The 24497-nt window shown below is 40.3% G+C and overlaps 1 protein-coding gene across 3 annotated transcripts in view; it reads right to left on the bottom strand.

The window, feature by feature from the left end:
* Positions 1–20195: 20195 nt before the first annotated feature.
* LOC135547293 (calcitonin gene-related peptide type 1 receptor) overlaps positions 20196–24497 on the bottom strand; it is a 63857-nt gene continuing 59555 nt past the window's right edge. For all 3 annotated transcript variants that reach the window (XM_064976141.1, XM_064976142.1, XM_064976143.1), the window contains exon 13: positions 20196–23395. In XM_064976141.1, the coding sequence (XP_064832213.1) occupies positions 23174–23395 (222 nt within the window). In that variant the 3' untranslated portion in view covers positions 20196–23173. The remainder of the gene's footprint in view (positions 23396–24497) is intronic.

The following is a 24497-nucleotide window of genomic DNA, read 5'->3' as shown; positions in this document are numbered from 1 at the left end:
TGGAAAATACATTATGCTGCCATTTAAACGCTTCGGCAGATGTGTTACCATTAATATGACGATGCAAACCAATCTTGTTTGGATAGTGCTACAGAGATTATGACAAAGGTCAAATAATCTATTACTGCTTTGAACTGCTTTCCCTGTTCTTTTACAAAGGCACTTACCTCAAATGTTATATTTATGGATGCATTTCATACGTTACCCTTTAACACCAAGTGTCTTGGGAATATGACACTAGGACACCGCTGGGACAGAAGAGAACTGCTGAGCCACACACATTCTACTCTCCCTTAGCAGGAGTCTGGGTAACGGTAACCAAAGAAACCTTGTCAGTTGGCACGCTTTAAAATGTTTGGCAGGGGACTATCCTTCACAAACGGGGTAATAAAACTCTTATGATCCCTCAGTTGTGATGATGCAAATCCCACAGGCTGCTGGATTGGATCGTCGTTGCATTTTTTTTTATTTTGTATACTCTGTTGAACTTGCACGTCAGTGATGTGTGGTTTTTGTCAGGCTTCACAGTGAGCCAGCAGATCTAGTTCTCCTAGTGGATGCTGACTCCCATGTACGGGTGTCATGTTGGACGCCCACCTTCACACTGAGCATAATTGTAATTTTCAACAAATGTAAAGGTTTAAAGACTAAATGTTTCTTTAACCTTTATTGCGGGTTTTATAATGCAGTAATGAAGGTAAATACTAGGTAAATAGGTAAATGCTGAACATATAACATAATACACATTTTATGTATTTTGAACATATTTGTACAATGCATTAATATTAATATAATCTGACGCATCAACCAATCATATCTTTATAGATCTTTTTTAAAAATAAATCTGTAGCTATAGATCAGCTATATTACGTTTTATATAATATCCTATATATCCTGTATTTTAGGGAATGTCCAGGGTTGAGCCAACACCCAGCCACAGATCCAGAAAAGGTAAATTATACAAAATACTTATGCTCTAAAAATACACAGTGGTGTAAAATACTTAAGTAACAATACTTTACTAAAGTACTACTTAAGTGGTTTTTGGGGGTATCTGTACTTTACCTTACTATTTATATTTTTGACAATTTTACTTTTACTTCACTACATCCCTGAAGAAAATTATGTACTTTTTACTCCATACATCTTCCCTGACACCCAAAAGTACTTATTATATTTTGAATGCTTAGCAGGGCTGGAAAATAGTCAAATTCACATACTTATCAAGAGAACAGACTTTGATCTGGTGGACTCGTGTTTCATGCTTTGTTTGTAAATTCTGTCTGAGTGTTGGGGTGTGCCCTTAGCTATCAGTAAAAAAAAAATTAAACAAGAAAATAATCTGGTCTGGTTTGCTTAATATAAGGAATTTAAAATAATTTATACTTTTACTTTTGATACTTAGGAATATTTAAAACCAAATACTTTTAGACTTTTACTCAAGTAGTATTTTACTGGGTGACTTTCACTTTTACTTGAGTAATTTTCTACTAAGGTATCTTTACTTTTACTCAAGTATGAAAATGTGATACCTTTTCCACCACTGAAAACACATACATTGTTTCCTTTACTCAGTTCAGTTAAAATGTCAAAACCAAGCGTTTGAACCTTTCTCCAGATGTGTATGCATTCAACTTGCAAAAGGGTTTTTGGGGGTGAGCTATATCTGAAAGACATCAAAATCTAGAAATACTGCTTCTAAATATGGGAGACAGGACCAGTCATTTTGATCCAACCACATTACTTTAAACCTTATTCTATGCCACTTCTGTTGACTGCAGCTTGAAGTGGATTCGTAGGCCAGGTTAGTCATTGTTTGACTCATTCCCATCGTACATTAAATGCTGAGGCGGCAGGGTAGCCTAGTGGTTAGAGCATTGGGCTAGTAACCGAAAGGTTGCAAGTTTGAATCCCCGAGCTGACAAGGTACAAATCTGTCGCTCTGCCCCTGAACAGGCAGTTAACCCACTGTTCCTAGGCCGTCCATTGAAAATAAGAATTTGTTCTTAACTGACTTGCCTAGTAAAATTAAGGTTAAAAAAACAACAACCCAATTTGGTTAAATATTGGACAGAAACACATTTGGTTTCTGGTATCTGTGAGGGTGCCCGTGTTTATGGTTTTGGGGATGTACCTGGTAGGTTCATTGATAATTTGTGTGAGATTAAGGGCATCTAGCTGAGATTGTAGGATGGCCGGGGTGTTAAGCATGTCCCAGTTTAGGTCACCTAGCAGCACGAGCTTTGAAGATAGATGGGGGGCAATCAATTCACATATGGTGTCCAGGGCACAGCTGGGGGCAGAAGGTGGTCTATAGCATGCGGCACCGGTGAGAGACTTGTTTCTGGAAAGGTGGATTTTTAAAAGTAGAAGCTTGAATTGTTTGGGTACAGACATGGATAGTAAGACAGAACGCAGGCTAACTCTGCCCCCTTTGGCTGTTCTATCTTGTCTGAAAATGTTATAGTTAGGGATGGAAATTTCAGAGTTTTTGGTGGTCTTCCTGAGCCAGGATTCAGACACGGCTAGGACATCCGGGTTGGCAGAGTGTGCTAAAGCAGTGAATTAAACATACTTAGCGAGGAGGCTTCTAATGTTAACATGCATGAAACAAGGCTTTTACGGTTACAGAAGTCAACAAATGAGAGCGCCTGGGGAATAGGGGTGGAGCTAGGCACTGCAGGGCCTGGATTAACCTCTACATCACCAGAGGAACAGAGGAGGAGTAGGATAAAGTTACGGCTAAAGGCTATAAGAACTGGCCGTCTAATACGTTCGGAACAGAGAGTAAAAGGAGCAGGTTTCTGGGCACGATAGAATCGATTCAAGGCATAATATACAGACAAAGGTATGGTAGGATGTGAATACATTGGAGGTAAACCTAGGCATTGAATGATGATGAGAGAGGTATTGTCTCTAGAGACATTTAAACCAGCTGATGTCACCGCATGTGTGGGAGGTGTAACTAAAGGGTTGACTAAGGCATGTTGAGCAGGGCAATAGGCTCTACAGTGAAATAAGACACTAATCACTAACCAGAACAGCAATGGACAAGGTTTATTAACATTATGGAGATGCATGCAAAGCCAAGTAATCATAGGGGTTCAGTGAGTAGTTAGGCGGGCTGGAGACACAGCAATTCAGACAGCTATCAGGCAGGGGCTAGCAAGCTAGCAGAAGGGCCTTAGAGGGACGTCGCAACGGAGGAAGTATGTTATAGCCGCCTCGTGCGGCGCCTCCTCGTGTGATTACATCAGTAGACCAGTCGAGATGGATTAGTAGGGTTCTGTGTAGCAAAGGGGTCCAGTCCAATTGGCAAAATTGGTATAGTGGCCCAAGAAATTGGCCAATGGATCTCTTCAGCTAACAGAGCAATATGCTCAAGACAGCTAGTGGGCCACGGCTAGCAGGCTAGCAGATGGGCATTCAGGGGATGTTGCGACGGAGGGGCTTGTTGAAAAAAAAAAAACCTTGGGCAGATTATGTCGGTAGTCCAGTCGCGATGGATAAGCAGGGCTTTGTGTAGTAAAAGGGGTCCAGGCCGATTGGCAAAATAGGTATAATGGCCCAAGAATTTGTCCGATGGACCTATTCAGCTAACTGTCCGTTATGCTCTAGACAGCTAGCATGCCGTGGCTGGCAGGCTAGCAGATGGGCATGCAGGGGACTTCGCGACATAGAGCCAGTAGAATAACCACCTCGGACAGATTACGTCGGTGGTCGAGTCGTGAAGGAGCTCCGTACTGGCAGTAATAGGGGTCGGGCCAATTGGCAAAATAGGTATTGTAGCCCCGGAGTGGTTGATGGACCTCTTTAGCTAGCCGGGAGATGGGCCTAGCATGGGCTAGCTCCAGGCTAATTGGTGCTTGCTTCGGGACAGAGACGTTAGCCAGGAGTTGCCACTCGGATTGCAGCTAGCTAGTCTAAGGCACTGCATCTCAGTGCTTGAGGTGTCACTACAAACACCCTGGTTCGTTTCCAGGCTCTATCACAACTCGCTGTGATTGGGAGTCCCATAGGGCGGTGCACAATTGGCCCAGAGTTGTCTGGGTTTGGCCGGTGTTGGCCGTCATTGTAAATAAGGATTGGCGCCTTTTAAAAATGACAAACCCAAATCTAACTGCCTGTTGCTCAGGCCTTGAAGCAAGGATATGCATATTCTTGGTACCATTTGAAAGGAAACGCATTGAAGTTTGTGAAAATGTTAAAGGAATGTAGGAGAATATAAAACAATAGATCTGGTAAAAGATAATACACAGAAAAATCTACCCGTTCTTGTATTTTTTTTGGTACAATCATCTTTGAAATGCAAGAGAAAGGCTATTATGTATTATTCCAGCCCAGGTGCAATTTAGATTTTGGCCACCAGATGGCAGCAGTGTATGTGGAAAGTTTTATACTGATCCAATGAACCATTACATTGCTGTAAAAACAATTGTATCAAGACTGCCCAAATGTGTCTAATTCGTTTTTTAATAACTTTTCATGTTCACAACTGTGCACTCTCCTCAAACAATAGCATGGCATTAGTTCACTGTAATAGCTGCTGTAATTTGAACAGTGCAGTTAGATTATCAAGAATTTAAACTTTCTGCCAATATCAGATATGTCTATGTCCTGGGAGATTTTCTTGTTACTTACAACCTCATGCTAATCGCATTAGCCTATGTTAGATCAACTGTCCCGCAGGGGACACACCAATCCTGAAGCTGTTTTAACCCTTTAAGCTAACCCTTCCCCTAAACCTAACCCTAACCTTAACCCTTTAACCTAACTCCTAAACTGAACCACTAACCTTAAGGCTAACCCCTAACCACTAGCATATTTAATGTTAGCCAGTTAGCTAAAATTAGCCACCTAGCTAGACTTTGAGCATGGTATGATCTTCAGTGCCATGCGTGCCGGATCCAGGATCTCAGAAATGGCCGCCCGCACAACAGTGTCTGGGGTTTACCGAGAATGGTGCAACAAACAAAAAACATCCAGTCAGTGGCAGCCCTGTTTGCTAAAACAGATCTTTGATGAGAGAGGTGTAAGTAGAATGGTTAGAATTGCTGCTGGTCACAAACCAACCTGGACTCAGAGCATTTCGTATTATTCTGTACGTAAATCTGGGACCCTCCATTTAGTATGATATAATATGTTTAATTTGGTATGTATTCATCTGTGGAAGTCACCCATTTCGTATATGTTACAAATTACAATTTGTTTTATGTGTTGCGAATTTGCAAAGCAATATGTTAAGAATTAAGTGTAATGTTCAATCGAACAGTAACTGAATGCTTTGATGCCTGTCTGCCTGCTTTGTCGAGCAAGTCACAGCCATGTGACTCAGTGTCTGTAGGAGCGATCTATTTTTGTGATCATGATGGTGTAGCTGATATAATGTCCGGTGAGTGTGGGATGAAAGGAGGCCACAAAATGGTGAACCACTATAAAGAAATGGCATAGAAAAGTATATTGTATTTTGAAAATACAAATGACAGCTTTCGAAAGTATCTTCTTACAAAATACATTGTGGAGTGCAGTTTAGCCCATTATAATCCAAAATACTCAGATGCAATTAAAATACTTATTTAAAATACATGGCCAACTGTTCATAGCTCAATAACCCAAGTAAGTGACCCAACTGCTGGGTCAAGAATAACCCAGCTGAGGGACACCCATTTCAAATCTCTGTCTCTCTAGAATTATTGAGGAATTGTTACACAATCAGACTATAATACTACATTTAATGAAAGCCATGAAAATGTTCCTAGAGGGGAAGATCATTCGAGGCACATCACCATCTGACCTTTGGAATAGCTATGGGAGAAGGTGAACTGATGCGTGATTCAGTCATTTCCATTGTTCAAGATTGGTAGGTCTCTCCTCAAGATTGGTAGGTCTCTCCTCAAGCTTGGTAGGTCTCTCCTCAAGCTTGGTAGGTCTCTCCTCAAGCTTGGTAGGTCTCTCCACCAGCTTGCTAGGTATGTCCTCAAGCTTGGTAAGGTTCTATGTGGACCAACAGCTGCAGTCTCAATCTGCATTAATCTGACATTACTATCTTAATTGCCTTCATTTCCGAGCTAAGGGCAGAGGAGTAAGGGGACATTTGTAAATAATCCCTCCCTTGTTTATGGAGCGCTCTTATCTAAATACATGCACGAGATTGCATATTAAACTCATTTGTTGTTGTTGGCATGTCCAAGGGAACATACAATACCTTAAGTTAAATAAATGTCAGCTGTCTCCTTGTCGGTTTATAAACATAGAATATAAACCAACTTTATCCAAGCAAGGATTTGATTAATGATGGATTGTTTGATTTGCATTGGCATGCCAAGTTTAAACTAGTTCTTCAAAGCACTGCACTAGTTTCTCTTCACAGCACAATAGAAAGGGAGGTCTCACTTGAACCACATCCTATTGATTTAGGATTTATATGAACGTTTGAATTGCATGCTTCTCAAATCAGGATTATGCCTATGTGATTACATTGGAAAGCAATGTTAGACTGCTGAAGAATTTAAACACTTCCAACTCTCTATCGGGGTCAATTTCCATTAGCAGTTGCTTATATAACCTATAGCCTATGCACAAGATATGATTGACCTTTATGGGATTCCATAAGGTTGACATACTTACGTAGCCCGATGACCACAAGTAATGACAACAACAAAAAACTCTCACCGGTGATTTCTTACAATCACAGGAAAGCTGCACATAGTGCTCTTGACCCTCTTACATGATAGTGTGGAGTGACCTGAACAGATATTTCCTCATCTGATAGAGGAGTTACTCTAGTAGTAGTAGTTACCATTGTTAGTGGTCATCAGTCTACTGGCTCCGCAAGCATGTCGTCTACAGACTCTACCCTGGTTTTCTTAGAGTAATCGCTGCAAATGGTGCCACTTTACAATCCAAAGCTTTCCTTGTCTTTGTGAAACTTGACAAACAAACCATGCTCTCTGACCTATCAGGGAGTAATCTACTCTGCAGAAATTTGTTTATATCCCTGTTAGTGAGCATTTCTACATTGCCAAGATAATCAATCCACCTGACAGCTGTGGCATATCAAGAAGCTGATGAAAGAGCATGATCATTGCACAGGTGCACCTTGTGCTGGGGACAATAAAAGGCCTCTCTGAAATGTGCAGTTTGGTCACACAACACAAAGCCACAAATGACTCTAGTTTTGAAGGAGTGTGCAATTGGCATGCTGAATGTATCAACGTCCACCAGAGCTGTTGCCAGAGAATTTAATCTTCATTTGTCTACCATAAACCGCCTCCAACATCGTTTCGGAGAATTTGACAGTAAGTCCAACCGGCCTCACAACCGCAGACCATGTTTAACCACTCCTGCCCAGGACCTCCACATCCGGCTTCTTCACCTGTGGGATCGTCTGAGACCAGTCATCCGGACAGCTGATTAAACTGTGGGTTTACACAAGCAAATACTTTTTTGACAAACTGTCAGAAACTGTCTCAGGGAAGCTCATCTGCATGCTCTTCATCCTCACCAGGGTCTTTACCTAACTGCAGTTCGGCATCGTAACTGATCTTAGTGGACAAATGCTCACCTTTGATGGCCACTGTCACGCGAGAGAAGTGTGCTCTTCACGAATGAGTCCCGGTTTCAACTATACCGGGCAGATGGCAGACAGCGTGTATGGAGTCGTGTGGGCGAGCTGTTTACTGATGTCAACATTAGGAACAGAGTTCCCCATGGTGGCAGTAGGGTTAAGGTATGGGCAGGCATAAGCTATGGACAATGAAAATGTGTGATCGATGGCAATTTGAATATAGAGAGATACTGTGACGAGATCCCAAAGCCCCTTGCCATGCCATTCATCCGCAACCGACACCACATGTTTCAGCATGATAATTCACAGCCCCATGTCGCAAGGATCTGTGCACAATTCCTGGAAGCTGAAAATGTCTCAGTTCTTGCATACTCACCAGACATGTCACCAACTATTAAGCACATTTGGGATGCTCTGGATCGACATGTACGACAGCGTGTTCCAGTTCTCGCCGATATCCAACAACTTCGGACAGCCATTGAAGAGGAGTGGGACCACATTTCACAGGCTACAATCAACAGCCTGATCAACTCTATGCGAAGGAGATGTGTCACACTGCATGAGGCAAATGGTTGTCACACCCAGATACTGACTAGATTTCTGGTCCACGCTCCTAGGTTTTTTTAAGGTACTATATCTGTGACCAACAGATACATATATGTATTCCCAGTCATGTGAAATCCATAGATTAGGGCCTAATTAATTGATTTCAATTGAGTGATTTCTGTATATGAACTGTATCTCAGTACTATCTTTGAAATTGTTGCATGTTGCGTTTATATTTTTGTTCAATTTATATACCCAGGGAGAAGAAGTCACACATTGATATATGATTGGCTGACAGATCTGACGGGGGATTATCCAGATATTCCGATAGATGCCTGACACAGAGGCGAAGACCTGCAAATTATTGTTTGGTAAAAGACTGACGCAAGAAATGGAACAAGACCCTTTGGGTGTCAAGCTCAATAAGTTCTCTGATTTCCTTGGGCAAAGTCTTATATTTAAAACTAAGTCAGTAACTTTGTAAAATGAAGTGGGATGATCCATGTTTGTTAAAGTGGATATAAACATGTTGATAATTTCTCTCAGTTATTTTTTTTAAATTTACAGTAGTTTTTTCTCTCGCTGAAATGTGCTTGGTCAATTGAAACACTTACAGGTTCAATGCAGCCATTTTCATCTCAATATCAAATCATTTCTGGGTAACAACAAAGTACCTTACTGTGATTTTTGTTCAATTAATATGGTCAAAAGGAAACAAAAATTTCTTCTTAGCAAAAAGCAATTTCTTGAACTAAAATGTCACCAGGACTGTCTGGGAGTGTTCTGTATTTAACCTGAAAACAAGCTGTTATTGGCAGAGAGATTCTAAACTCTCTTTGTTATTGGTCTATTAACTTCACCAGGCGGTGCAAAACCCCACCCATGCAAAACGACCTGACATTTTGTCTGTCTTTTCAAACACCTATTACACTAAAAGGGGATTATGCTGATTTTCACAATTTCACATTATTGTTCCAACCTCAGTGTGGAAAGACATGGAAAACCCAGGAGAACCTCGTTTTTGACTGCACTGCCACTTTAAGATCATCTTTCACTTACCTTTAACTCAACAACGTATACTCAGTGGCTGTCTTAATGACCGTATCCTTTTGGAGGATGAACAAAAAAGAAGGATAATCTGATATTCTTTCTACATTGTTCACTTGACCCAATGCTCTGTTCCTGATGCCAGTGGGTGGTTTTAGCTGGGAGCAATCCAAGCAATCCATGTCAAGGACATACATGTATATTATCTCAACAACTGAGAAGACTGTTACTGGTCTGGGACACACACACACACACACACACACACACACACACACACACACACACACACACACACACACACACACACACACACACACACACACACACACACACACACACACACACACACACACACACAGCTCTGGTTACCCACACACGAGAGCTACAGTGCCTTTCAAAAGTATTCAGGCCCCTTGGATTTCTTCAGATTTTATTGTTACAAAGTGGGATTAAAATGGATTTAATTGTATTTTTTTGGTCAACAATCTACACAAAATACTCTAATGTTAAAGTGGAAGAAAAATTCTATAAAAAAAGATGAATAGACATTAAATAAATATAGAATATAGTCGTTGCATAAGTATTCAGCTCCCTGGGTCAATAATCAATGTTAGAAAAACCTTTGGCATCGAATGGAGCTGTGAGTCTTATTGGGTAAATCTATCAGTGTTTTGCATACCTGGATTGTGCAATATTTGCCGATTTTTATTTTTTGGGGTTTTAATTCTTCAAGCTCTGTCAATATTACTGTAAATGTACAGGACCTTTACTGTAACACAACTATACAGCATATTACCTGGAACATGTGACTACTGCAACATGCTGTATTTCTAGAATGTACAGTACATTACTGGAAACACAATGGTTAGTAAACAGTTGCAGATTTAAAATTCAGGTAGCTAGTGCCAACGACGGGCTGTATTTCTGTTACATGTATTTGATATAGGTATTTCTATTGATATTACGTTTGATACCGGAACTCCGAGGCATGCTTTGAAATCACTAAGCAGCTAACTTAAAAGCAGTGTGCCGGTGTGTGTTTCCCTTTATCAGAAGTACGTCATCAATGACATCCGAAGCATCATTTGATCACCTGCTTTTTCAAACCGTGTGTTGCAAATACGAGATCCCACTGATTTCACCGTGATTCCAGGACTTTCTTCGATTCCAAGCTGACCTCTACTGGACACCGTACTATACCTAATACAGTGTCTTGCGAAAGTATTCGGCCCCCTTGAACTTTGTGACCTTTTGCCACATTTCAGGCTTCAAACATAAAGATATAAAACTGTATTTTTTTGTGAAGAATCAACAACAAGTGGGACACAATCATGAAGTGGAACGACATTTATTGGATATTTCAAACTTTTTTAACAAATCAAAAACTGAAAAATTGGGCGTGCAAAATTATTCAGCCCCTTTACTTTCAGTGCAGCAAACTCTCTCCAGAAGTTCAGTGAGGATCTCTGAATGATCCAATGTTCCCTAGTCATTGTACTTGAATCTGTGATTGAAATTCCATACTAGACTGAGGAACCTTACACAGGTTGAATGTATGGGGGACAGAGGAAGGGTTAGTCACTCAAAAATCACATCAACCCCTATTATTTCACACAGAGTGTGTCCATGTAACATATTATGTGATTTGTTAAGACAAATTCAGTGGTGTAAAGTACATAAGTAAAAATACTTTAAAGTACCACTCAAGTAGTTTCAGGGGTATCTGTACTTAACTTTACTATGTATATTTGTTGACAGCTTTAATTTTTATTTCACTACATTCCTAATGAAGATAATGTACTTTATACATTTTCCCTGACACCCAAAAGTAAGGTTACACTTTAAATGCTAAGCATGACAGGAAAATGGTCTAATTCATGCACTTATCAAGAGAACATTCCTGGTCGCCCCTACTGCCTCTGATCTGGCAGACTCACCAAACACACATGCTTTGTTTGTAGATCATGTCTGGGTGTTGGAGTGTGCCCCTGACTATCCGCCAATAAAATAGTAAACAAGAAAATGGTGCTGTCTGTCTGGTTTGCTTAACATCAGGAATTTGAAATGATTTACACTTTTACTTTTGACACTTAAGTATATTTTAGCAATTACATTTATTTTTGATAATTATGTATATTTTTACTCAGGTAGTATTTTGCTGGGGGACTTTTACTATCTTTACTTTTACTCAAGTATGACAAGTATTAGGTAGTTTTTCCACCACTGGCCTAAATGTAGGATTGCCTAAACAAAGGGGCCGAATTCCTATGTCTCTATTTGATTTATGATTTTTTTTCTCCATTTTGACATTACAGACTGTTTTGTGTAGATGGTTGACGAAAAAATTACAATTAAATCCAATTTAACACAATAAAAGGCAATACTTTATCCTTCAATTCTCATTTTCTGTTAACGGGGCCTCCGTTACGACACACCTGTCTTTGCGCGCTGGGCTCTTAAGACTTACAGTCCTCAAGAAACTTTCGGGCTGACGCAGGTCGGCCACTGCTTCAGAACTTCTCTTGGTCAAATCTCAACAGATGGTTGGGACCATCACGTGGTTTACACAAATAGCATTGGACGTGATAATAAAGGGCCTCGTTAGGCATGAATTATTACCGTGGGTGTGCAGGTCAAACATACTGGTTGGGGGACACAACTATTTCGGGCACTCTAATTGTTGGGCTTTCAAGTGTAATCCTCTACTGATATTTCATTACCATTCTCATTCCTTTTTCCTTTTTAAGAGGACAAATGGGCAGCGTGTTGTTTGGCAACCGAAGCCATTAGAATAATTGATTGCTCAGCAAACAGCCTAACTAGGCTCCAGCTTTCGGAGCATGCTCACAAAGATAATGCTCTTGCTTGTGCTTTTATTTATGCATGGGGCTGGTCCGACCTCTGGGGATGAGGGAAGCATCCAGGCCTGATCTTGACATTTCAAATTATTATTTATTTCAGGGGATAAACTGATGCTCTTCAATTTAGTTCAACTGTGCCTGGGTGAATATGTCCTTATCGTGTTTAATTTATGTTACATTTAGCAGACACTCAACCCAGAGGGACATACAAGGCAGATGACACCTGCTTTAACAATCTGTGGCATGTTACAAATTTGCAACAGCCATCACAATAACACACGAAAGCACAACTCTTGTGATATGACAACACTTTTGTTTATGTCATTACCTCTTTTATAAGGGCACTGCAATATATAAAAAAATATTTTAAAAATTATACCTTTATTTCAACAAGGAACACAGACTGAGACCAAGGTCTCTTTTACAGCTGGGCCCTGCGTACACATGTTTACACATACAGTTTAGGTACAATGATTAAGAAACTACACAAGACAAACAAAACGATCACAGATAACACACACAAAAAAATAGAGCAACAGATTACATTTACACACAGGTTATTCCCCTAACAGGTTATTCCCCTAACAGCACAATAACTTGCATTACCCGAAACAGTTACAAGCAATAGAAAAATAAAAAAAGACAAGAGTCTCAAGTTTAAGTTTAGTCTGCAGGCTATTCCATAGGCAAGGAGCGTAACAGGAAAAGGCAGCCATACCCAACTCTGTGGAAATCGAATGGGCCTCAAGTATAATCCAATATTTGAGACCTGGTTAAAGGAATTATAATTATAATGTTGATGAGTGATGATAAATAAGAAGGTAGCTTATTCAGAAGTGCTTTATAGACAAACACACGTTGTCCTCGTCTCATGGAGAGTTCAAACCCCCGAGCTGACAAGGTACAAATCTGTTGTTCTGCCCCTGAACAGGCAGTTAACCCACTGTTCCCAGGCCGTCATTGAAAATAAGAATTTGTTCTTAACTGACTTGCCTGGTTAAATAAAGGTAAAATAAAAAATAAAAATGGACAGCGAAGTCCAACCCACATTTCGATATAAAACACAGTGGTGAGTTCTGTAGCTAGCACCCGTAATAAACCTACGTGCGCAATGATAAGTAGCATCCAGCAATTTAAGTGTTGATGCCGTAGCATGTAGATAATATCCCCATAATCTATAACAGACATAAATGTAGCTTGCACAATTTGTCTTCTATTTATAGAGGACAAACATGTCCTGTTTCTATAGAGGAAGCCTAGCTTGATTTTTAGCCGTTTACAAAGTTTGTCAATATGCATTTTAAAAGACAGTTCATCATCCAACCATATCCCTAAGTGTTTATATGCAGACACCTGATTCATTTGAGAACCATCTATAATACATGTATGTGACCTGCACACTGATTCAGATAACATACAGGGTTAGTATAGCTGCTCTGTGAAATGACAAACAAAGAGTGCATTGCCGTGGTCACCTCACGCCAAATCCCCCCACGGAAAGACAAATCCGACCAACCTGCCTCTTCTTCGCAGCTGTGACCCCTGCAAAGGGACAGAGGGGTAACGACCGAACACCCTCTCAAATATCAGCTCCTGTCCCTGTTGTGTTTCCAGAGGGGGATGGGGGGGGGCTGTGAGGGGAGTAACGAGAAAGAGAGAGGGAGAGGCAGAGAAAGAGAGAGAGAGAGAGGAGAGTCTTACTCTTCCCAGAAAACCACGGTCAACCAGTAAACAACACCACGACCACCAAGAGTGCCCCCACGTTGATCCAACTGCATTGATAAAGCAGATGGAAATATCAAGGAATCTACATTCACAAAACCATCCTCCCCAAGAGATGTGGTTCAGAAATGTGTGAGGTGGATTGTAATTTGAAAGTAAATGTATTAGGAGTACAGCAGCTTCTCTTATTAGTTTCAGGGTTACCATTTCTGTTTGGTTTACTTCAAAAGGTCCAACACTTAAGGAGACATATTATCAGCCAATTGGTCATTGATTTGGTTTGTGAGGATTCTGATCTATACCATTCGCTCTCTTTTATACCATTCCAGACACAACCAATTAAAGAGGGAGAGCTATTGAGTCCATTAACCCATAAGAGTCTAAGCCCTACTTAGCCAGAGGAGGGGGGAGTACTATATGGATTTTTTTTAAGGTCGTACCAAGGATCATTTAGCTATTTGATTTTGAATGTTAAGATCCCTTGAAGTATAAAAATCTGTGCAAATTATTTGATGAAAAATGATTTTTGGCCTTTCTGCTATTAGCCCATACAAATGCTCAAAACAATATTCACTACATGGAACAACAGTCCCCCCAAAAGTATATCTGAAAGATATATGAAAGACCAGGAAACATTTGGTATATTAGTTTTAACATTATTTAGCATTTTACATTTAACCCCTTATTTTTTGTCAGTTAACAGTCTCCATATACTGTATACTTCCATAAATGTTTTCAACTGGTACCGGAGGTCCTTCAGACAAGTCTTGGGAGGCCTGTGGGCATGCTAGAGCAAAACAACTGACATGTACGTGTTCGAGAGAGTCTAACCTTCACACAGAGGGCTCATATTCGTGTGTATCCCAATTTTTGGGATGCTACATACAGAAGTTGGCAGATCGGCATTACCGACTTCATAGAAGTCCCAAGACGCTTAGTGGGGGTACTTTTGTAGGTCAAACTGTTCGAATGATACAGACGATTTTGTGAGGAGACCGATTTTCGGGATGTCTCATGGTCTGACAAACATAGCTCTAGCTCTGTCACCTTTCACCACGGAAGTGTTACATAGAGGGTGGGTTGAGATGCATCTAATGCAAAAAAACAGACATCTGTAGCTTAAACTGACCGATTGCTATGCTTTAAAAAATAATTATGCTAATTTGATTTCTGCAGGGGTGCAGACATCGACCTTTGGGAGGGTTTGATGTGTCCTTACAAAACCTCTCAACCCTGCTTACACAATGGCTAGATCAGCCAATCAAAAGAGTCCAATCATTAGTCTAACAGTTGCTGAAGTCCAGTTGCACCCAAGCCGGCGATTGCTGTTCTTGCTCAAAAAAGTCTTGTTCACTTTGCATATAACCATTTCCAAAGTTCTGCAAGTAAACAGACCTTTCTCTCAATAACAAGTTGGCTCAGTTCCTAAGGATACATTGGAGCTATCAGCACAAGCATTTGTAATTATTCTTATTGAGCAGAGACTCTCCCTTCACCCCATTTCCTCTTCTATCATAGAGAGGGGGTGAGTAGATAGGAACAGCATACAAGTTGGCTCCTTCCTATCCTGTGTTTCCTGCCTTGCAGCTCTCAAGAGCCTGAGCAGGTCAGGACCTTCTTAGACGTGTTGCATAAAATCAAACTCATGGTTTGTCCTCTGTGTTCCACTGTGTCCATGTACAAAAGGGACTTTAGTAGAATATATTTTCCAAAATTAGACAAAGCAAAACAAGGAAAATGTTTCTACCTCTAGGGTTTTAAAGCCATCCTCCTTATGGTGTGTCAAAAGTGATTGATGGCATTTTACTGAACACGTTTCACCCCTCTTCAATAGATGATGTCATCCTGAGTCTCAGTAGGGTTGGACCGCTCTCCGTTATCCTCACTTAAGTGGTGGCCAGACCATAAACACTGGGTTTTCCTGGCACCGCCGTTATGGTGTTGCCCGATTGTTGATGGAGGACCCCGGCGGTTGGTTTTCTCACGAGATCATGTGTTTGGTTTGGCCAATCGTCGACAGGTTAATCTCTGTCAGGCCAGAGTATATAGGAAGTTCAGTCTATCTAACTACTAATCAAACACCATGCATATGGAGAGGCCATGCCAAGTTAGATCATTTCCCAGGCATCTTGTTTAATATATGGTTCTTCATTTTTTGACATTTGTTTCGGCTTGTCTTTCAGTTAAACATTTTCGAAAATAGATAGTTTGTTTATGTAAAAATTATACATAAGGATGCAAGTCACCAAAACAGGTTTTGCACTACTTTCAGCTTGAAAATAAAAGGTCTCTAAACCAATCAACATCTCAAGCCTCAAGTTCCCCATTAACTGCAGTGGATTTATTTGATATTCAAGAACGAACCACACAATCCGTCAATACTATTTCCTCTTGTCCCGTCATCTCCAAAGGCCCCAAATTCATACTCTTAATCGGGGGGCAATATTTAACAGATATGTCAGTGGTACCATAAAGGTCAGAGACAGTCTCCAATGCACAGCTCTACAGACATTTCTCTCTTGGCACTTTTCCACACCTCTGGATGTCTCTCTTTTCCCCCTTTCACTCATTGCACCCAGCGATCAAGGCTCATTAGGGAGCCGTGGGAGAATCAGAGCACTGATCCACGAGGGGAGAACCGTGGCTCTTTGCAGGATGACAACAGCCTCCAAATGGAGTGCACTGAGAACAATAGGAAGTTGGATGGGATGAGGGCAGCGTTTTGCCATTTGGTTGCATTGGGTGCATGTGTTTTTTTTTGGCTGTTTCAGCAGCAGTGCGACACATGCTTTGTGTCTGTTTTAAACATGTCGGCTATCACTAACAATACAGTCAAAGGTGCATCTCCTCCCTTTACTGCACTGTACCTATCAAAAGCTGTACCTATCAAAAGCAAGCCTACTTATATCCCACACTGTGGCTGAAGACCTATAGATGGGTCTCAACCAATTTCTTGATGTTGCGGCTTAAAATGGGGCTGTTGGAGGACACATCGTTTTGTTCACCCCGAGTGTTAATACAGGGAAATGATCTCTTGCAAGAGGAACACATTTGCAATGACATGAGGTAGAGCAAACATGAAACAAAAGAATGGGGCGCTGAGAACTGTGTTTGTTGTACCAAATCTCATCCCACGCATCGCTCTGTCTGTGGGTATCTGAGTCACTGAAATAGAATTTGCTGAGTTAAACAGAACATTTGGAGAACTATTTAACAGCAAAACGATGTGTACTGTATGTACCTATGTGGTTTGAAGAGCAGGGAGACATCTACACTGAGCCTGTAGTTGTGGTTTGTGTAACGCCTGTTACCATCATATTTGGAAGCTAAGCGCAGGTGACAGTGGCCCAAAGTCAACCTTGTCCTGCTATAACCAACCATCGGTGTGGCAGTCCTGCTATATTCAGGTCATTCTGCAGGAAGACAAGTTAGCAGCAGGAGCATTGCACTGACATGAAAGTATTCTCTCTTAAGCAATAAATATTCTGTAGAGCTTTTTGCTTCATGCGGCCATTTAAAATGAAGGTCTAAAAACCTTCAATTTTGGACTGGTGTGAACACATAAGGAAGTGTTGAATAATGCCTGAGTTTCCCCTCCCATGCAAAAATCTCACAATCGGTCATTTGAAATTCCAGCCGTCAACTCCAGCTAGTCGCGGTCAGTCAAGCAGCAGTAACCGAGCTGTACAGGGGAGTTATAATTGGATAACGTGTGATATTGAAAGGGATTGGTAGTGAATACATCTCTTTTGCCATTTTGGAAGAATAACTTTAAGCTAGTGTAGTAGCAGACATGGGTTTAAATACTATTTGAAATCTTTCAAATAATTGCAGCACGTGCTTTAGCCTGCCGTGAGAGCCAGGTGGGCGGTGTTTGCATTTTTGTGACTATTCTATTGGTCCCACTGCACCAGGCAAGCTCAAATCAAGCCCAACTATAGTATTTGAAATGATTCAAAATGGTGTTTAAACCCAGGTCTGTGTAGGAAGGTGTTGAACTGTTGAACTCCTCAGATAACTATTTGTGTAATGAAGATGAACCCTTTCTAGCAGTGATTCTAACTCTAACCCTAATTCTAACCCTAACCCTAATACTAACCCTAACCCAAAACATAAACCTAACCGCTAAATCTAAATTAGCCTTTTTTCAAGTGATGACATTTAAAATATCCTACATTCTCAGAATTTTAATTGGTTTACTATTCTTTTGGTACTCATAAATATAGTAAAACGTGTACAGACGCGTACACACACAACACACACACACACACACACACACACACACACACACACACACACACACACACACACACAGTGAAGTTCAATTGATCGTAACATTAATTATCATGCAGGTTTTGTATTGCAAACCTATATGACAATGTGTATTATCTTCTCTTTCCACGCTTGATTGATTATACCCGAGGCATGGAAAGAGAGAATGCATACAGTACACGGAAACGGCTTGACAATGCTCAGTGCTTGTGCAGAGTGATTTCATCTGGAACTTACATGGATGACAGTGTTTCAAACAGCTCATTAGAATAATGTGTAGCAAGTGCATGGTCTGCCCCAGAAATAAGGTTCAGAGAACCATTTGGTAACTCATGAGGTATATTAAGATGACTGTTAGACTTCCATTTGGCTTGTATTCATATCCCATTTGCAAATAACTGAAATAACAACCAGTAACAACAATTGAGAAATAAAACGTGTCCTCAATAACTTACTAGGCTAATGCTAATAAAAATGGAATAAAGTTGCATAAAGTACTGGATTGGATTGATTAGTGTGATGCTTCAAATCTACCTATTAACCTTTGGCACAATCCAATACTGACTAGCTCAAAACCGTCAATAGCACATAATAGTCCACTTTTACCGTAGGCATAAAAAGAGAGAATGACGCATGCCCAAGTTGTTGAAGCCCCCACAACTCCTCTGGTTACAATAAAACATATGGTGAAACAATAGCCTGTGGGTAGCAGGAAAGGCACTTGTTCTCCATTTGTCAAGCACTCTCTGTTTGTCACATCACCTGTTCAAGTGTTCCATTCTTTAAAAAAATGGCTATCCACATTGTTGATAAAGAAAGTGGGAAGCTGGTACGTTACTGTACATCTAGCTTGAGTATGTGTTACTACAGATGTAGGATCTTAATTGTACCACTATTTTGTAGCTGAGAATTTTCTGCACAGCAGGAAATGCAAACTTGTAGTTTATTTGAGGTTTAAAAGTGCTTTTAAAGTGTGTAATTTCCACAATTTCCACTTTTAAAAATACTTGATTTACTCTAACAAAAAAACATAAATTTCCCGTTGCTGCAGGATTATTTACCTGCTGTAGAAAACTGGCTCAAGTTAAGACCCCAAATCTGTACCAATCAATTCCCCTCTACAGAGGCAGAGCTGCTCATGAGAGCTATGATGTGACTGCCAGTCAGTTACCAATCATTGTGTAAACCAGCAGTACACAGCTCCAGTCCTCAATGCCCACACCAGCATGCACTCTCCAGCCAATCAATACAATTCATTGATCAATTGAGTGCAGAGGACGTAACTGAAACCAGCAGGACTGCAGAACTAGAGTCAATCAATCAAATATATTTATGAAGCCCTTTTTTACATCAGCCGATGACAAAAAGTGCTATACAGAAACCCAGCTTAAAAGCCCAAACAGCAATTTAATTTCAATTTCAATTTCCATGAACACCCATCTGTTAAGTGAATTTTTCAGATTTTTTGTTGTTTTCTAAAACAATCTATAGGGAACTCATAAACAGTGTGGTCATGACAGGATTAGTATAAGAATAATCCATCTGAAACAAAAATCTAAGTTAAAGAATAGGACAAAATTAAATCAAAATTTAAATGGACTTTAAATAAAGTTTAATTTGATTTAGTCCTATTCATTTACTTACATTTTTTGTTGAGATGGAGACGTGAATCCAACAAATCAATTATTAATTTGTAGACAAACTGGAATTAAAGACAGACTACGTCAGTGGAACAGTTGGAACTATCCAAGCAGAAGATACCTCTCCTTCAAACATTGATACTTTGAGAGTTTAGGATATTAAGATGATTCTGAGAAAAATGGCTTTAAAGTTCAGAACCCTCATTGGTTTGAATAGTGTTAGCAATTTGTATATTGCCCAACCCTGGGCAGCAATGCTACCCAACGATTTCTTTTTCTGATAGTGGATAAAACATTGAAAATCTGACATTGTTTTAAAGATACAAATTCAACATATTTTATACAGGGTTTGTCTATGTTGAAATGTCCAAACAATAGTTAACATTGATACATTGTTTTAAATCCAATGTATTTTTCACGTAGATTCCACGTCACAATACCTTGACATTACGTGACTTTCCTATTAAATTAAAAAACGTCAGTGTATCTTATTTTTTCTATTGAAATAAGAGAATATAAAAAATAACAAAGAAAAGTAAATGTTTCACAAATATATATTTTCACATCCAAAGAATAAAACACATACAAATTACACCCATACAGTCAAGTGGAGTCAGGGTGTGTAGACTTCCAAATATATATATACACAGTACATTTTTAACATACAATACAGACATTATCCGTGAAAATACTTTTCTTCGTAGTAAGTGCTACTTCAAATGTCAAGGTCGTCTAATATGAAAACACCTCTGAATACAGTTTTAAGATATCATTAAGTTCTTTAATAAGAAACTGTCCTGCAGTCCACGTCACATTCTAACAAATGTTACGAAACAGGATGCATGGAATTTACTTGCTAGAAGTACTGGCAGCTAATATAGAGATGTATCTGACAGTTGGTATTGACATGTCTTCTTGTCTCCATGCCACACTACACACACACACACTTGTGCTGTGTAATAGTATCTGTTTAGTTACCAACGGCCACTGTATGATTAGGATTATAATGTTCAAGTGGTAGATGCCTGGGACGGCCAAAACAACTTTCCTTGTTTGGAATTTACAGATGCAATTCAGGCATCATTCACCCTCTATCAGAGTGCACTGGCAAAATGGAGGAATGGCTTTGTTTGTACCCTTGTGGAAAGCTAGCAGAAATGGCTGAGACAATTCATTTGAATGTCAGTCCGATGGCTAATGATCAGTAAAAGCATCAAAATTGTAAAAAACAACTTCCTGCTGACAACCTCCCACACACTTCTATATGACAGCTGCTTCATATTTGAATGCCTCGTATACACCCGTAAATACAGCGTAAATATATACAGTATATGTACATAAAGCACTCACCTTAATTGCATTTCTGCACTGCAAGATTTACAACATACAAAAGTATATGGACACCTGCTTGTCAAACATCTCATTCCAAAATCATGGGCATTAATATGTAGCTGGTCCACCTTGCACTCTTCTGGGAAGGCTTTCCACTAGATGTTGGAACATTGCTGCGGTAACTTGCTCCCATTCAGCCACAAGAGCATTAGTGAGGTTGGGCAAGGATGTTGGGCGATTAGGCCTGGCTCGCAGTTGGCGTTCCAATTCATCCCAAAGGTGTTCGATGCGGTTGAAGTCAGGGCAAGGTGCAGGCCAGTCAAGTTCTTCCACATTTATCTCGATAAACCTTTTCTGTATCACTTTGTGCACAGGGGCATTGTCATGCTGAAACAGGAAAGGGCCTTCCCAAAGCTGTTGACATAAAGTTGGAAGCACAGATTCGTCTAGAATGTCATTGTATGCTGTAGTGTTAAGATTTCCCTTCACTGGAACTAAGGGGCCGAGCCCGAACCATGAAAAACATGGTTCCTTCGCCACCTAACTTCACAGTTGGCACTATGCATTCTGGCAGGAGGCGTTCTGCTGGCATACACAAAACCCAGATTTGTCCGTCGTACTGCCAGATGGTGAAGTGTGATTTATCACTCCAGGGAACGTGTTTCCACTGCTCCAGTGTCCAATGGTGGCGAGCTTTACACCACTCCAGCTGACGCTTGGCATTGCACATGGTGAACTTAGGCTTGTTTGCGTCTGCTCAGCCATAGAAACTCATTTAACGAAGCTCCCGACGAACAGATCGTGTGCTGACATTGCTTCCAGAGGTAGTTTGGAACTCGGTTGTGAGTGTTACAGCCGAGGACAGACAATTTTTACTCACAAAGGGCTTCAGCACTAGGCAGTCCTGTTCTGTGAGCTTGTGTGGCCTACCACTTCGCGACTGAGCCGTTGTTGATCCGAGACGCTTCCACTTCACAATAACAGCACTTACAGTTGACCGGGGCAGCTCAAGCAGGGCAGACATTTGACAAACTGACTTTTTGAAAAGGTGGCAACCTGTGACGGTGCGACGCTGAAAGTCACTGAGTTCTTCAGTACGGGCCATTCTACTGCCAATGTTTGTCTATGGAGATTGCATGGCTGTATGCTCGATTGTATACACCTGTCAGCAACAGCTGTGGCTGAAATAGCCAAATCCATTCATTTTGAAGGGGTGTCCACATACTTTACATAATTTGATTGTGAGTCGTTTCCAGCATTTGGATGAAAACAATCATTTAAAAAGTAGTGAAATTCACATGAATGATTCCGATAGTGAACAGTGGCAATTATATGGAATTTAGAATATATGAACATACAGTATGTGCCAGACATATAGAGAACACAATGTTTTATAGGCATACCGTTTGCCACTGAGGGGAATGTAAGGTGTAACCTATAAATATTTATTCCATAGATTTAAAACAGTGCCAGAACCAAACTTCATAATTGAAGTAACATTCAGTTGTACAGGACAGATATTGGCATAAATGACAATAGTTGATAATGGTAAAGCATGTACCTTTTCAAAAGTTATTAACTACCAACAAGGGACTGTACTGTATATCTCTGTAACTTTGCCCTTAACTTGAGCTTAAATTCAGCTAGAGAAACACAGATAATAGCCTCAGAGAGCCTAGTTCTTAGTGGCATAGATTGTTGTGTATAAAAATAGCCGACAAGGGTGGTTCTTGGCTTGGCATATCACAAATAATACTTTTAGGCAAACACCCAGGCTTTATCTGAACTGATAATATCTTCATTTGGATTGTCAAACCTCCTTTTTACATTTTTTTTATGTACAGTCATGTTAAAAGGACTGCGTAACACTTGAATAAATCTGATAAATCATCAGAATATAAAATTTGGCTTCCTCTGAAAAGCAACAAGGAAGCTTCATACATGGGGATACTTGAAAAAGGTTGGCAAAAAGTGATTCTCACTAAGCTGATAAAACGATTAAGTGCCCATTTCAATATGTAAAATCGAAGGTAGCAGAAACATAAATTTTTTCAGTGCGTATACAAGTGGCCGAATGTTTCTGTTGTTTATCCCTTCTTTCTCCCCTCCCCCGGTTAACCCAGGAAACCTAGTAACAAACTGCAGCCTCCCCTTCCCCACCATTCCGAAAAAGAGTCATCCTATCCTCAGGTGAACGGGTTCTCTGATTTTAAGATGGAGGTCTCGATGTCGAGGCAGGCCCCCTTGCCGTTCAAGTGTTCTGTGTGGCTGTCAATGCTGTAGCAGCCCTGGACCTCGGTGATGGACGAAGCAGTGTACGAGGCAGACCGCATGGCATCTGAGTGGGCGAAGGTGCTTCCAAACTGGATACGGTACTGGTTCCAATGTCTCCTCAGAACCCCTTGCACCTACCAAGACACGATGTTGACCACAAGATTCAGCACACAGAAAATAAATCAATACATTTAGTAATAAATTACTAGTAATGAATGAACCTTAATTGCAAGACTGTATCCTCACACAGTGTTTTCCTGGCCATCTCCCAGGCATTCACAATTACCATATTAACCCTTGACCACTTAATCTGTTACATAAAGCAACCCTAATCCAAACACAAATAACACATTTGGTAAGAAACCCTCTCAATTCAAGGAAATGTATAGTATTACGCAGAGTCATGAGTGCATTGAACTCCCTTCCATCTTATATAGTGTAAGGGAACAGCAAACCTGGTTTAAAAAAACAAATAAAGCAACACAGCCCCTCCCCCATGTGACCTACATGTTGTGTGTATGTACTGACAAGTATAGTTGAAGTCGGAAGTTTACATACACTTAGGTTGGAGTCATTAAAACTCGTTTTTCAACCGCCCCACAAATTTCTTGTTAACAAACTATAGTTTTGGCAAGTCTGTTAGGACATCTACTTTGCGCATGACACAAGTAATTTTTTCAACAATTGTTTAGAGACAGATTATTTCACTTATAATTCACTGCATCACAATTCCAATGGGTCAGAAGTTTACATACACTAAGTTGACTGTGCCTTGAAACAGCTTGGAAAATTCCAGAAAATGATGTCATGGCTTTAGAAGCTTCTGATAGGCTAATTGACATCATTTGAGTGAATTGGAGGTGTACCTGTGGAAGAAATTTGAGGCCTACCTTCAAACTCAGTGCCTCTTTGCTTGACATTATGGGAAAATGAAAATAAATCAGCCAAGACCTCAGAAAAAAAATTGTAGACCTCCACAAGTCTGGTTCATCCTTGGGAGCAATTTCCAAATGCCTGAAGGTGCCACGTTCATCTGTACAAACAATAGTACGCAAGTATAAACACCATGGGCCAACCAGCTGTCATACCGCTCAAGAAGGAGACACGTTCTGTCTCCTAGAGATGAACGTACTTTGGTGTGAAAAGTGCAAATCAATCCCAGAATATTATCTCTTGTCTGATGAAACAAAAATAGAACTGCTTGGCCATAATGACCATCGTTATGTTTGGAGGAAA

This window comes from Oncorhynchus masou, chromosome 10, assembly GCF_036934945.1.
Source record: "Oncorhynchus masou masou isolate Uvic2021 chromosome 10, UVic_Omas_1.1, whole genome shotgun sequence".
NCBI lineage: Eukaryota > Metazoa > Chordata > Actinopteri > Salmoniformes > Salmonidae > Oncorhynchus > Oncorhynchus masou.
This window is presented reverse-complemented; position numbering and strand designations above follow the sequence as displayed.